Below are 14462 nucleotides of genomic sequence, written 5' to 3'. Positions count from 1 at the left end.
AGTCAAGAGGCTGTCCTGGAGGTTACTACTATGCAAGCTTCACCAAATATGCCAGATGACCACAATATGATAAGCCCAAGTCAACAGTAGTCCAGAAAACCTTAATGAATACCCAGATCCCTATCTGAGACTATAAAAGTTTCGCTAAGTTTATTCAGCAGAAACTTAAAACCTCCAGAGAGCTCCTATGCCAGCTAAGTCCCCAAACCCAGAGGCTGTAGCCTCCTCAAGAATGCCAACTAGATGTGTCCCCTTTGCTCATAAAGTTGACACCCCTTTTCAACATGAACAGGTTAGGGTGGTCACTGCCTAGACATCCCTGAAGATCAGGTAAGTGATTAAACTAGAGGAAGGGGTAGCAATAGACAAGATGGAATTTAACAAAGGATTATGAATACTTAATCTTTATATAATTTTCTTTTTCTTAGTTGCTAGGGTATTTGAATAACCAGAATGAAAGAATTGAAATGGTGGAACTGTAACACATAGCATCCCTTGAAATATGTTCTATAGTACTTGTTAAATTGTAATTTGAAAGCTATACCTTTTTGTATATATGTTATATTTCACAATAAGGAAATAACTGAAACTGTGGTATTATAACTCATAACAACTTTGGAAATTTCCTGTATATCTACTTGTTAAATCATACTTTGAAAGACATTACCTTTTTTGTATATATATTTCATAATAAGGAAATAACTGAAATTATGGAAATGTAACCTATAATATTCTTTGAAATTTGCTCTTTAACTACTTGTTAAATTGTACTTGGAAAGTTATCACATCTTTGTATATATGTTATATTCCACAATAAAAATATGATTAAAAAATAATATAACCACATTATATAACATACTGAAAATAAGGAGAAATTTATTGTTACCTGTGACAAGAGAATTTTCAGTGGAAAGATGGGGACAGAAGCCATATTGGAGAGAGTTTAATAATGAATAGGGATCCCTGGGTAGAGATGGCATATTAATCAACTGTTTTATTTACTCCTGAAACCCCAATGAGTAAAGGAATTTTTTAAGGGCATAAAGTCACAAGGACAGACAAAAGAGGAAAGGAGCAAGAGCAGTAAAATTTTAGGATTGGAAAGAAGCTTGATAAATGTGATTCTGGAACTAGTATTGCCAGCATCTCCTGGGAGCTGGTTAGAAATGCAGAATCCCAGGCCCCACTCCAGGCTTACTGAATTTTCACAATATATCCTTCTGATTTGCATGCAAATCAAAATTTGAGAAGTGCTTATTTGGCAGACTCTAGAAAACACAATTCCTCAAACACTCCAAAATTGGAGGCTCAGGGTGTCTCTGGAAGTGGCAGGGTTGGTGGCAGGAGGAGAAGGTATAGGGTGAGGTGGCTAAAATAAAGAGGATTGGTGGAAATTTAAGAGGCATCCAGGCTTCCTACTTTGAGCAGTCAGGTGAGTGCCCTTCCCCACCCTAGCAAAACACCAGAGGTTTATTCTTTAGAGAGTAAAACAGAGTTTTGGGATAGGAGGACATCAGGCACTTCTTTTGTTGCTCATTTCCACTTTCTGTGTCCTACTTTATTGTCCAATGCAGAGGATTCATTTTCTTGCATTTTCACTATTTGAAAACTTCTAGTCAAACTTAAATATTTTGACATCTGTCACTTAAACCGTATTATTAATTTGCTGGAATCATTTATCATTCTGTTTTATTTCACGTCTGTGTTCTTCCTGTAAAATAAAGCACGGTCCTTTCTTCAAGGAATTTCTGGCCTTTTAAAGAATGAGGTATTTTTGGAAGTGGACTTGCCCAGCTCCTGAAGTCAACCCTGGGTATCAGCAGATGCTGGTTGTTAGGGCTTCACCCTCCAGGTAGGAGTTGGGAAGCATCTTCTCCAGAGAATTTGTTCAACCCAAGAGACAAGACCCAAAGATAATGACATCAGAGATTCCACAATTAAATGGTCCAGCTCCTTCTTTTCTTTATGGAAACTGAAGTTCCTATACTTTCTGTCACTATTACTTTTGCTCTTCTTCTTCCAGAATCTTAGCTTTCTGCTTCCAGAGATACTCTGTAATTTTCCTATTGGGCAATCAGAGCTGTGTGTTCTCTTTCCTCTTGTCTCTAGTACTTGTTTGGGGCAATTGGATACCATTCCAAGACTGTATGTTCTTACTGAAGGAGCTCATCCGATTTTCCAAATCAGGGGCATGATAAGTAATTTTGCTACTGTGTGGAACATTCTAGATAACCTCTTTGCTCTTCACCATAATTCTCATATTTGCTTCTGTTGCCTTTTAGTTTGTTTAAAACAATGTTTCTTGTTGCATTTTCTGCTACCACCTTCCCCTGCTACATTTACAGAAATGCTACACTGCTTGGCCACAAAACAAACACCAATCAAATAAAGGTCTCCCTTCCTACTCTGACCAGAAATTAGCCTTGATGGCAGTGGCATATGTGAGAGGCTAACTAGTCGGTACTTGCTCAGGCTGTGATCAGATGATGGAGGGTCACCATTCTTTTGTTTTTCTATTCTAAAGCATAGCCCTACAAAACAGTTTGAAATTTAGGAGAAAGGGAAATTGCCTGTAAGTCCGCAAGCATTCAGTAGATCTTTACTGTTTCCTTTATGCCAAAGTAGAAATTTTTAAGATGTGTCATTTTCAGAAGAGGCATCTGAGCTTTGTGAAAGTTAAATCTGTGGGATTACCAGAGTTCAGAGATTACACACAGCTGCTTTGTTGGGAAGCTGGCACACACAGCTCATTGACAGGTAAACCCCTTTACTCCCGCCATCTCCAATATACACAGAAACAGTGTTCATGACCACAAGCAGCTTTAGGAAAAATTATGAGGTTGACAAAGAAAATAGCACAGCCTAAGCTTCCCCCTTTGTTGTTCATTTCTACCGTCTGTGCTATCCTCTTTTATCCTGACTCAAAGGATCCAGTCTCTTGCATCTTCACAATTTGAAACTTCTAGTGAAACGTAAATATTTTGACACGTACCACTTAAACACTATTATTAATTTGCTGGGATCATTTGCCTTTCTATTTTATTTCAGGTCTGTGTTATCCCTGTAAAATAAAGCAAGATCCTAATGTAAAGGAATTTCTGGCCTTTTAAAGAATGGGGTATTTTTGAAAGTAGACTTGCCCAGCTCCTGAAAGCAGGGTGGTCAGAAGGGCAGACCTAGGTGGGACAGGCAGACACCCATTTTCTCATGAACATTCGCTGGGCATCGGGCCAGCCCACATCTTCTCATTGGATTTCAATGTGCGTCCCTGTTTCTTCCAGTTCTCACAATCCATGATTCCAGGCTGCATAAAGTGATATGCAGCTAACTGTCAAATGAGTGGTTTTGACCGTGGCTACTCTTGGTACCAAGGGGATTTCGGTTGTTTTGGGTAAGAGTGAGGGAAATCATTATTGTCATTACTTGTCTAGTGTTATTCTCTTTTATGAACTCCATGAGAGTAGAGACTGTCTCTCATCTATTGATTATTCTCTCTCAAGAACCTACTGTAGTGCCTTGCACAAATATGATCAATACATATTTGTTGCTGAAGGAAAACTTCATGAAAAATGAGGGTATTTACTTTGGTCTCAAAAGAGGAATAATACTGGACTAGGAGGATATATTTCAGGTAGGAGAAAACATTTGGGTAGGAAAATATAAGACTTCTTTGGAAGACAGTATAGAAAATAGCACATGGAGCAAAGTGTTGAGAGGGTGTAAAGAAGAGACAGGAGGAGTTAATTTGAGGCCAAAACGTGGAGGACCTTAATGCCAAACTTATGACTTTGGATTTTTGTCTGGAATCTAGGTTTTGGACTCCATAGAGGAAACAGACCAGAGTAAGTGTAGGGAGCTGGGAAGGGAGAAGACTGAGGGCACGGAGACCAGTCCAGAGGCTGTAAACAGAAGTTCACCTATGAGGTGACAAGGAAAAGCAAGAGTAGATGTAAGAAGCTCCATCTTGGGATCTTATCTTCTGAACCAAAATTTAGTACTCTTTCTTGGAAGGGGCAGAATATTTTAAATTGAGGCCACTCCTGAAAATCTGCTCAGGGCTGCGGTCCTTCCATATAAGAGGCCTTCCTTTCCCATGTCTTTCCAATTCCTAAATGATTCTGAAGGAATGAAAGGCTCAGTGACCTCCTGTCAAGCTTTGTTTATTTAGTTACAAAGTCATTATTGGAGCTAGGGAATCTCACAGATTCTTTGCTTAAAAATCCTCACTAAATTGAAAATAACAAGAGAGACATGTTTGGGGGTGGGGTGGTGACTGCTGCATTTCAAAATAACAGAACTGTCTATTAAACCCAAGGGAGGTACCCCCAGCCCCTGCCCAGGTAAGCCCCCCACTCATCTTCTGCCCCCAAATCCCACAACTGAGTTTGGAGAGGGAAGTTTGCTGTCTGGAGAAGTTTATAAAATCAAAGCATTTTAGAATTGGAAGAAACCTCAGTATCGTTTTACCTCAGACTTTCTTTTAAGTACTAATGAATTTTCCGTCCATAATCCTGAATTAGTTGATCTTTCCATTTTATTGAAACTCAGCTGAACTTTTCGGGTCCCTGTTTCTTAGAGGTTTTCATTGAGCTTGGCATTGGGAAGATATGAAAATTGACTCCTGCTGGATATTTCCTACCATTTGTGTTTGTTTTTTTAAATGTATTTATTTATTGTGAACTTTAACATGTATACATAACGGTGATAACTTTCAAGGTACAATTTAACAAGTAGTTAGAGAAAAAAACTTCAAAGAATGTCATGGGTCACAGTTCCACAACTTCAGCTATTTCTATCACTGTAAAATATAGCATACATATAGAAAGGTGCTAACTTTCGATGTACAGCTCAACAAGCAGTCATATAGGTAATTTCCAAAATTGTTATGGGTTACAGTTCAGTTTCACTTCTTTCCTTGTTATGCAAGATAGAGTATATACAGAAAAGTGAAGATTTTCAAAGCACAATTCAACAAAAAACTATAGAGCAAATTTCAAAAGATGTCATAGGGTACATTTCCAGTTCCACCACATCATTTACTTCCTTCCAGTTCTAAAATACATATACTTATATGAAGTTTCAGTATTCATGGACCTTTGTTAAATCTTATCTTGTTTGTTACTACCCCTTCCTCTTACTCTTTTTCTCCATCTTCAGAGATACCATTTCTTTTTGACACGGGATTCTGTCAGCTCTTGCTGAAAAAGGTCTGAAAGAAAGAGAGATAGTGGACTCAAGCTACTCCTAGGACTAAAATACAATTGAGTTCAAGTCCACGGCAAGGGTTTGGTTGCTTTATTCAAATATTTTTTGCCCAACCCTTGAAGATTTTCAGATCACGTGGCATATTCCATATGAAAGAACAAGGTAATGGCATGTTCAGGTCAGAGATACAAAACATGCTCGGAGATACTTCAGGGAGAGGTCAGATTAAGAACAAACATCCAAATCTCATTATAATCAGATCCTAGACAATTAAAAATAATGACTCTCTTTCCTAACTGCCCTTGTGGGATACATAAGCTAGAATCTAGTCTATATAAAGCTAATGGGAGGGTCTAAATCTTACATCTTAAAAAAAGTCTAGTTCAATCAGCCACAGTGACTAGATGACCCAATTAGTGGCTTTGGAGAGGGGTAAGCAAAAGTCACATGAAGTTCCCATTTGCCACCAAGATGTCCTGCTTCTGAAGCCTAGGATTCCTTGGTAGAGGTCTTGGGTAGAGAAGGAAAGATGCACCTTTAGGTAAACAAGGGGGTTTTATCATCATCAAGCAAGTGCACTTCTGTGCTATCACAGCCCCACTCTTCAATTGCTGATAATGACTCTGCAAATTATAGCTCTTAGTCAATTTTCAGGGTAGAGTTCATCTTTTACTTTAGGATTCTTTCCCCGCAATGTAATTTCCACTTTTTCCCTTTCAAGGTACTGCATTCTCCAGCTGTTTCTTTAGTCATTTTTCTGACTCCTCTGCAGGGAATAGAAACCTCTTTTCCGCCCAGCCCAATTAAATTCCACATGTTGGGCACAGACATATTTCTCACTAAAGTAGGTCCAGGTATTTTTATGTATTAGTGTGAAACTGTATTGTTAGAAATATCTAAACAAGGCAGTCAGTGTTCGGGGACATGGGCACCTATGGCAATCTGCACAGCAGGGTGTTTGGTTGATATCCAGACAGAACTACAACAATCAAAGCATAATTGGAGAAGGCAGGAAACCTCACATTCAGGGTTTGGGGTCAAACCATAATTGGCAAAAATCGTTTCTTTGAACATTTATTTCTGCCTTATAGTTTAAAGTGCTTTAGTTTACTGTTGCACGCATTCATCCTTTCAATATTCTTGTTAGAGTATTAGAATAGAGAGGCAGGTGTTATTACTTAAGTCAAGAGAATTAAGGGACATGCCCAGAGTATAGAATATTCACTTTTAACTTAGGAGACCTTGTTTCTAGTTTCTGTATCTCTCTATCTGAATAATTTAATGGATTCTGGAATGACATATAGGCATTTTCTTAAAACAAACACATTAAAAAAAAAGAAAAGAAAGCAAGAAAACTATCAAACCCTATAGTAGTTCACCATGGGAGAGAGCAATAATCATCTTATAAGAATCTTTTCTTCAATACTGAGGAGCAGAATAAATAAACAGATGTAATTCCCCCTGATTTATTGACTCATTTGTTTGACATGTAATTGAGGCCCAGAATATACATAGCATTGAACCAAGCACAATAAGGAGTACAAAGGAAATTTTCACTGCAGTTGAGGAAATAAGAAACACACGAAAAATTAAATACAAAACAAGATTGAAGTATGAAATGAAGGGCATAGGGGTTCAGATGAAGGCAAGATTAAGTAAAGATGGATGATTAGAGAAGACTTCATGATAGAGGCAACTTTGTATACATAGGCTAGGTTTAAAGAGACAGATAGTGCAAACAAGAGCCATTACATAAAAACAAAGAGAGGTAGAAGGGCACAGAATGTTCTTGAGAGCAAGTCCAATATCAGCCTTCTGGAGTAGATGGCTTCTGCTGGGGAAGGGTGATAGCTAAAGTCAGAAAGATGAGCCATTGAATGATTTTGAACTGCCAAATCATAACTGGGTGGCAGTGGTGTTTTATGAATAATGGAGCAGTGGTGTGGAGGCTGGTTTGGAGTAAAAAGGGATTGGTATGGGAAGGGGATAAATTAGGATGCGATTATGTAATCCATGCTTTAGAAGGTCAGAGGCCAGAGGTGATGGCAATGGAAAGAGAGAATTATTGCTAGCAGAAGTATGAAGGGAGAGTTTGTAAAACTGATTAGATATGAGAGATCAGGGAATTATGAAACCTACTGATGAGGTCTGTTTCCATATGTTATTGAACATTGAATTGAGAGACAAGAGGGCTGGGCTGAGGTTCAGACTTCACATGGAATTTGTTTTTGTGGCTGTGGTTGGATAGACCAGCCTTTCAACCAGCAGAATATTAATCTTGGAAGATGCTCTTAGGAAAAAATGGTTCCGCAATTAGACATGTTTGCAAATATCACAAATTCTCTCTCCCTTTTGGAGATTCACATAACAGTATAGCAAAGGTACCCCTCTTTGTACCTAATACTGCTACATTCCTAAGGAAAGACTAAACTAGACATACTTTAAAGCTACTAACTAAACAATAATCTATGGCTATGGGGGATGGAAAGTGATCTGAACCAAGACAACAAAACAAGGGATATAAGGTAAAGGAAAGGTAGAAGAAGGAAAGAAAGAGGGAAAAAGATAATTAGAAGAAACTAAATTGTGCTTGTTCATGTTGAGTGCTAGTCAAATGAAATTATAATTGAAATATAGGAACTTGCAGTGAGGAGAGGAGACAACACAGCCAAGCTCTATATAATATGATCCCAGTGGACATCTTCCTAAGCCGAGAATGACCATAAAGGGACCCTTCATTCCTCTTAAAATGAGGATTGTCTGACCCTGCTGGAGAAAAAGATGGTTATATCCTTAATGTCACTTAGAATTAAAATTTCACATATAGAATGGGTGTGGAATTTTAAGTCTGAAAAGAATAAAGCAAGATCAGAGTGTCCTTTTTAGATTTATTGACTTCCTCCCCTGCCCTCCAGGTAAAGCTGGGTTTCTGGTATAAGTCAGAAATCAAAATTCCTTTGACTGTGGTCAGAATGAAACCTGAGCTCTTGGCAAATATGGACAGCCTTAAGGAATATATTTTACAGAAATGTAAGTGTGCAGAGAGCAAGTGATCCATCCACTGGGAAGAGGAGGAGATTATTCTCAAGCATGTGGGAGGCTGCACACTACCTCAGAGCTGTAAAAATCTTTACATCTGTTTTTGTTTGTTTGTTTCCAGAGCATTCGCATACCTATTGATTCATGTGAACATCATGAAAGCTCTCTGTGGTAAGTGGGTTTTAGTTTAATTTTATACAGATAACAACAACAACCACAAAAATAACCTGAGAGGCACTGTGCTAGGTATTTTACATGTTTTGTCTCATTTAATCCTCATAGCAATTCCATGAGTTACACACACATTTTAATTTACATTAAAGCCCAGATGACAGTGTTAAATAAGCAGCACAGCCCAGGTTTGAATTCAGGTATTTTGGTCCTAGAGGCTACATGCTACCGTCTCTGCTTGTCAGAACTGGTTAAGGGCAGTCTTGTGAAAATTAACTCAGAATCCCCCACCACCTCTGATCCTGCCTACCTAGGTTAGTACTTTCTCCATGGTGCCATGTTTCCTCATGCTTCCTAAACCTCACTTAAGCCAGTATTATTTAACCTACTCCCTCAACTATAGTCTTAATTAGAGGTGGGCAAACTATGGCCTGTGGGTTAAATCTGGCTTGCCCCCTGTTTTTCTTTTGGCCCACCAGCTGACAATTTTTTTTTTTTAATTTACCTTGTTAAGTGGTTGAAAAAAAAAATCTAAAGAAGAATAATGTTCTGTAATAAGAAAATTACATGAAATTCAAATTTCTGTGTCCGTATATAAAGTTTTATAGGAACACAGCCATGTCCATTCATTTACATATTGCCTTTGACTGCTTTTGCATCACTACTGCAGAGCTGAGTAGCTGCAACAGACACTATGGCTTGCAAAGCCTGAAACATTTACTAACTGGCCTTTAGAGAGAAAATTTGCCCACCCCAGCCCAAACTCTAAAGAACAACTTTTTTTTAGAGGAAGAAATGAAAGGGATCAGAAGACTTTCATTGTATTCACTGTGGAGAGGAGATAATAAGGCTCAAGTTTGAATCCCAGCTCTGCCACACAGAAGCTGCAGAGGTGTTTCTGCCCAAGTTATTTAGCTTCTCTGTACTTTGGTTTGCCTCATGTGAAAAATGGAGCAATAATATCAAATTCACAGGGCTATTGTGAGGTTTTAATGAAGATGTATGTATAAAACACAGTGGAGACCCCTCAGTAAATAGCGTCTACCTGCTCACTGATGGTGCTTCTGTGTTCGTTTGTTGTTAATGTCTGCATGTGCAGATCATAGGGAATTAAAAACCTCTGGTGATAGCTGGCAGATATATGAAATGAAACGGCTGAAAGGTGGAGGGACTGATAGTATAAAAATGTACATGGTGAAATGTAGAAGTCGTTTGCTCCCAGGTGAACTCAAGTAACAATGAAAGCTTTGACATATTGATGGATTAAGCAATCGCAGTCGATGAGGCCCAGCTAGCTAGTCCATACACCTACACCTGATGTCATCATTATTAAAGTCATTATAGAAATGCCAAAGACTGCAATGTGAATTAACAATACTTAGTTGAATGAACCATTTCATCTCTTTTCCCAATGTCCCAGATGCCCTGATCCAGTCCTTTTAAAGAAGAAAGAAAAAATCAATTATATAAATGTTCTTTCATTCTAACAAGAGCTGAGTTCTAGTTCACTTGGCGTTTTATCTGTTCTTCAGTGATTGACAAAGTGACCTCAGAATTACCCTCAAATGCATTCTCTTTTCATCTGACAGCCAAAGCAAATTTTCTCTTCTTTTCTTCAATACACCTTGCCAAGAAGATTACAAAGCTGAGCTCTAGACCTGTCTAATGCAGATCCTACTAAAGACTCTTTAGATCCTGCTAAAGAGCCTTTGTCAAGAGTGTGAAATTTGTTTCTGGTGTTCTGTCCAATGCATTCTCCCCCACAATCTCTTTACCGAATATATGCATACTTCATGCTCTCTTTCCTTGGCTACAAAACACTCTTGGGTAGAGATGTGCAGTAGCCATTTATGTCTTTGTGTGAATTTTTAAAAAAATCATAGTACTGCCCCTCCTATACTCACTGATACAAAAACACTCTCTGGGGTTTTGGGTTTGGGGATGGATTTTCTTTCTTATTTCCTCCCTCCCTTCTATCCCATACTCCCTTCCTTTTTTCTTTCTTTCTTCCTTCCTGCTTTAATCCAGAATGGAAACATCTCTCTCTGGTAAAGAGATTTCAGAAAGCAGACAGCCTAGTGTGGAAGGGATTTGGGAGATAGAATATTACTCTAACATTATATCTTGTTAGGGACTGTTTGCTCTGGCAACTGGATGGAACTGCCTGGTCCACAGGAAAACACTGGAAAAAATAGAGAAGGACCAGGAGAGGCGGTAAGGGGGTGGTGGTATCTATCTCTTTAAGTCTTCACAACAATTCAGTCAAGCAGATTCTATTAAACCTGATTTATAAGTGACTAACCTGAGGCTTGGAAGGGATTAAGTAATTGTTCCAAGTCACTTAGGAGCAAGTGACCTCTTATAAGAGCTCGGATACATTGGCCCTCTCCTGTGTTTATAATGGCCTTATAAATCCAACTGTCTTTGTACGTAGGCACATTCTTCAGCATAATCAGGAATAACTGTCTCATCTGAGGCAGTAGAGCCAAAACACAGAACTGATCAGTTATTTTCCCTGCTGAAACTGTGGCCTCTTAACAGGAACTAAGGACTTGTGGTATCAAGGGAGAAACTGGTAAGAAGAGACAACCAAGTCAGGGAATCATTTGTATCTGAGTGAGAATCTGAAACCCAACACCCATATGTATGAGTGCAGAGATGGCGATCAGCCAAGAGAAAAGATGACCTCTCTGTAGTGAAATAACAGTCACCAAGAGCTTTAGAGAAAAAGCTGAAATGTGCCTCCAGAATCGGGACTTCTGTTTAAAATCCTTGGAATAAAAACATTGAGGATCTACAATCGCTGAGTCACAGTATGCCAGTTCCCAGAGGAAGCAGTACCTGAACGCAAGAGCCACAATGCCACAGATCTGCCCTAATACAAATGTGGAGGTTTGGGGAAAGAAAAGTAGGCTGCAACTCAAAGGTCTTATTTCTAGTTTCAGCTCTGCCAGAACTCATTGTGAGAGTCTGGGCAATTCCCGTTACAGTACTTTGATGGCCCCAGGTTCCTCACTTGCAAAATGAAGAGAGAGAATGAGGTGATGTCTAAGTTCTCTTCCAACTTTAAGAGTCTATCTACTTCCTATTACAATAATTCAGTAAAGCTCTCAAGTCAGCTGTATGAAAGGTTTGTTCTTTACTTCTCCCTTCCTCCCTGCCTCCCTTTTTTCCCTTCTTCCTTGGTTTCTTCATAGTCCTCCCCCTCATCCCTCCTTTAACCTCCAGGGAGCAGATACTCATGCTGGAACTATTTGCTAGGCCTCCAAAGCCGCAATGGTTCTGGAAATCTCTCCCCTTAAATTCAGTGCCCTCAGGAGAGGAACACTGAGCATTCCTTTCAGATCAAGGCCTTCTTTCTGCTTCCAATTCTAGATCTTCTAAATTTCTGCTTTGCCTTAGTTTTACTTTTCTGGTTCCACCAAAAGGTGCATGGAACCCAAGAGGAAATGTGTTGGAAAGACTTAAAAAGTCTGCCTTTTGGATTTGGATTCAGGTTTCCACACTGCCCTTCTCTTAGGAATGCTGAGAAAAACTCTCACCTAAGATCCTCGGCAGCCACAGAGCCGGAATCCTGGGCTGGGTAAGTTTGTTTTATTCAAGACTTCGGTGAGGTCAGAAATATTTCAGCCTAACAGATATCAGCCTAATGTGAAAATAATAATAGGACCCCAGTACAAAAGCTGCACACACAGCTGTTCCCTTGCCCTGTTACTCACAGTTCAACCGCATTCCTGGGGAGGTCGGACGGAATCTCTGTCACCTGGCTGCCTTGGCAGAGGAGCACCTTGTTAGAGCAGTGACAAATCCGATGATGACATCCTGAGGCCAAGCTCAGGACTGCCAGCAAGGAGACCAGGAGGAGGGCCATGCTCACTTATCTATCCACCTGCTTTCTTCCTGCACCCACAGAGAAAAAACCTCTGCATATGTCAGAGGCTGCACACAGTGCCCTTTTGAAAAGATAGCTGCCTTAGGAGTTGATAGGGACACATGCCCCACCAAGGGATGATTCTTTTTTGGTCCGCTTCCAGACAAAGAGCGAAATTTCTGTGCACTCACAGTGATTTCCGGGAGGTGGGTGGGCAAGGACAGTTACTCCCTTATCCTTGGCGATTGGGTTTCTTACACCCTGACCCGAGGCAGACAGCAAATAGAACCTGGTGCTTGTCTGGAATCATTTGCATATTCCTGTGCAGACTTGTTCCTGCTGGACACTGTTCTCTTCTCAACAGAGTGACATGATTGCCTTTCTCCAAAAAAGACAGACCCGTGATGTGACAACTCACAAAGAGAGAGAGGCAGCTGACCTGGGTTCAGTCTTTGTCTTCAACTTCTTCCTCTAGCCCTCCTGATACTAATCCAGAACTTCTAGGTTGCAGTCAATGATTCTGTTTCTTGCTGTAATTAAAAACCAAAAATAGCATTGCTCAAAAGACAGGCAGCTGGATTAGCAAGCCCCAGGCAGTTCTATGTAAGTGGGAGGCACTTCTGATGAGGTTGTCCCCAGAGATAATTGGTTAATATGAGTGATCTCAGGAATGGCTGTATTTCCAGTGGGGATTTAGTAGAGGCCAGCACATCCACCCCCTAAGAAGTATTGTTTCTGGCTACTCTCATTTCCAGGCTTTGAAGATCATCCTTGCCTTTTGCCAGTGAGCACAAATGAATTTATTTAATCTATACCTTTAACTTAGTTTAAAATGTTCCCTGCAGGTGACAGCCCTGGCATTCCCATCTCCTTGATGGTGAGTGATCTGAGGAAAGTTTGCAACACTCTCGGTAAGTGGCTTTCTACTTTCAACTGCAATATCTATGAAGATAAAAAGATTGAATATTCTCTAAGATCCTGTCTACAGTTTATCTTGAAAAATTAGTTTCAACATCATCTTTAGGAAATGAAGTATGTAAATTGAGTTACATGAAAATCGTAAATATACATGTATGCACCACAACACACACAGATACACTCACATTCCAAAGGAATGATAACTTATATTGAAGGGATTAAATTATCCTTAGGGGGAAAACAGAAGCAAGTAACTTTTGGATGAAGTTGCTAAATGTTCTCTATCTTCTGGGAGCTAACATGAACCGTCAAATTAGTTCACTACACAACTGATCCATGTAATCATAGACTCTCAAATACGGAAATGACTTAAAGGCCATCTAATCTAATCAGCCACATAATGCTTAAATTCACTTCTAAATATTAATTTTAAAGGGTTTTCTCACCTATGCTTGAATACCTTTAGTGACAAGAAACTCATTACCAGCTGAACCTCCCACCTGGCTCCCTGGCCTATAAAGCCACTTAGATTTTGGAGAGCTCCAACTATAACTAGATTAGCCGGTATATTCTGAGCAGAAATCTTCTTAAAATTGAGATTTGAATTTTAAAAACTATGTCATATTCACAACTTACAGATAATATATGTGACATAAATGAAAGACTTAAACATAATAATAATATGAACAGTTGTGGACTGAAGAAACAGGGTGTAACCAGTGCTGTTGGATCTACCTAGTTGTTCCCCTCTTATCCCCTCTTGTGTTTCTACTCCCAGAGGTGGTCATTAGTCTGAATTTTGTGTTTATTATTCCTTTGTATTTTAACCAAAAAATGTTACCACCAATGTAGATATCTCTAAGCAATTTATTATCTAATTTTGCTTGATTGTGAATGTTATAAAAATTGTATCCCTCTTTAGGTCGTCTTTTGCTACTTGCTTTTGGGCAGTAGAGTATTAACTCAGCATGTCTGAGTTGTCCAAACCCTGCACATTCCAAAGAATATTCTGGTCCTTGACTGGCTTCTGGGGGATAAACTCTAAGCCCTTGGAATATCCTGCCTTATAAGAGTGTTGGTTTACCTGGGGTCTTGGGCCACTCTAGACAATTTACAATAACAGTGTGATTTATGATGGGGGTCTTGGGCCCTGCACTATCAGTTTGACACTCAGAGGAGCTGGAGTCTAACTGGACCTAAGGTCAGCCATGCAGGAGCTCTGTTCCTATGTGACTGACCTGCAACAAAATCCCTGGTC

At 39.5% G+C, this 14462-nt stretch overlaps 1 protein-coding gene across 2 annotated transcripts in view; it reads right to left on the bottom strand.

Moving 5' to 3' along the window:
* The window catches only part of FSHR (follicle stimulating hormone receptor), a 203831-nt gene extending 191545 nt beyond the window's left edge, over nucleotides 1–12286 (bottom strand). For both annotated transcript variants that reach the window (XM_037806961.1, XM_037806962.1), the window contains exon 1: nucleotides 12135–12286. In XM_037806961.1, coding sequence (XP_037662889.1) covers nucleotides 12135–12286 — 152 coding nt within the window. The remainder of the gene's footprint in view (nucleotides 1–12134) is intronic.
* Nucleotides 12287–14462: the final 2176 nt, after the last annotated feature.

The sequence above is a fragment of the Choloepus didactylus genome, chromosome 17, assembly GCF_015220235.1.
Source record: "Choloepus didactylus isolate mChoDid1 chromosome 17, mChoDid1.pri, whole genome shotgun sequence".
Classification (NCBI taxonomy): domain Eukaryota; kingdom Metazoa; phylum Chordata; class Mammalia; order Pilosa; family Megalonychidae; genus Choloepus; species Choloepus didactylus.
Note: the sequence above shows the minus strand (reverse complement) of the source record. Positions and strands in the feature narration are given on the sequence as shown.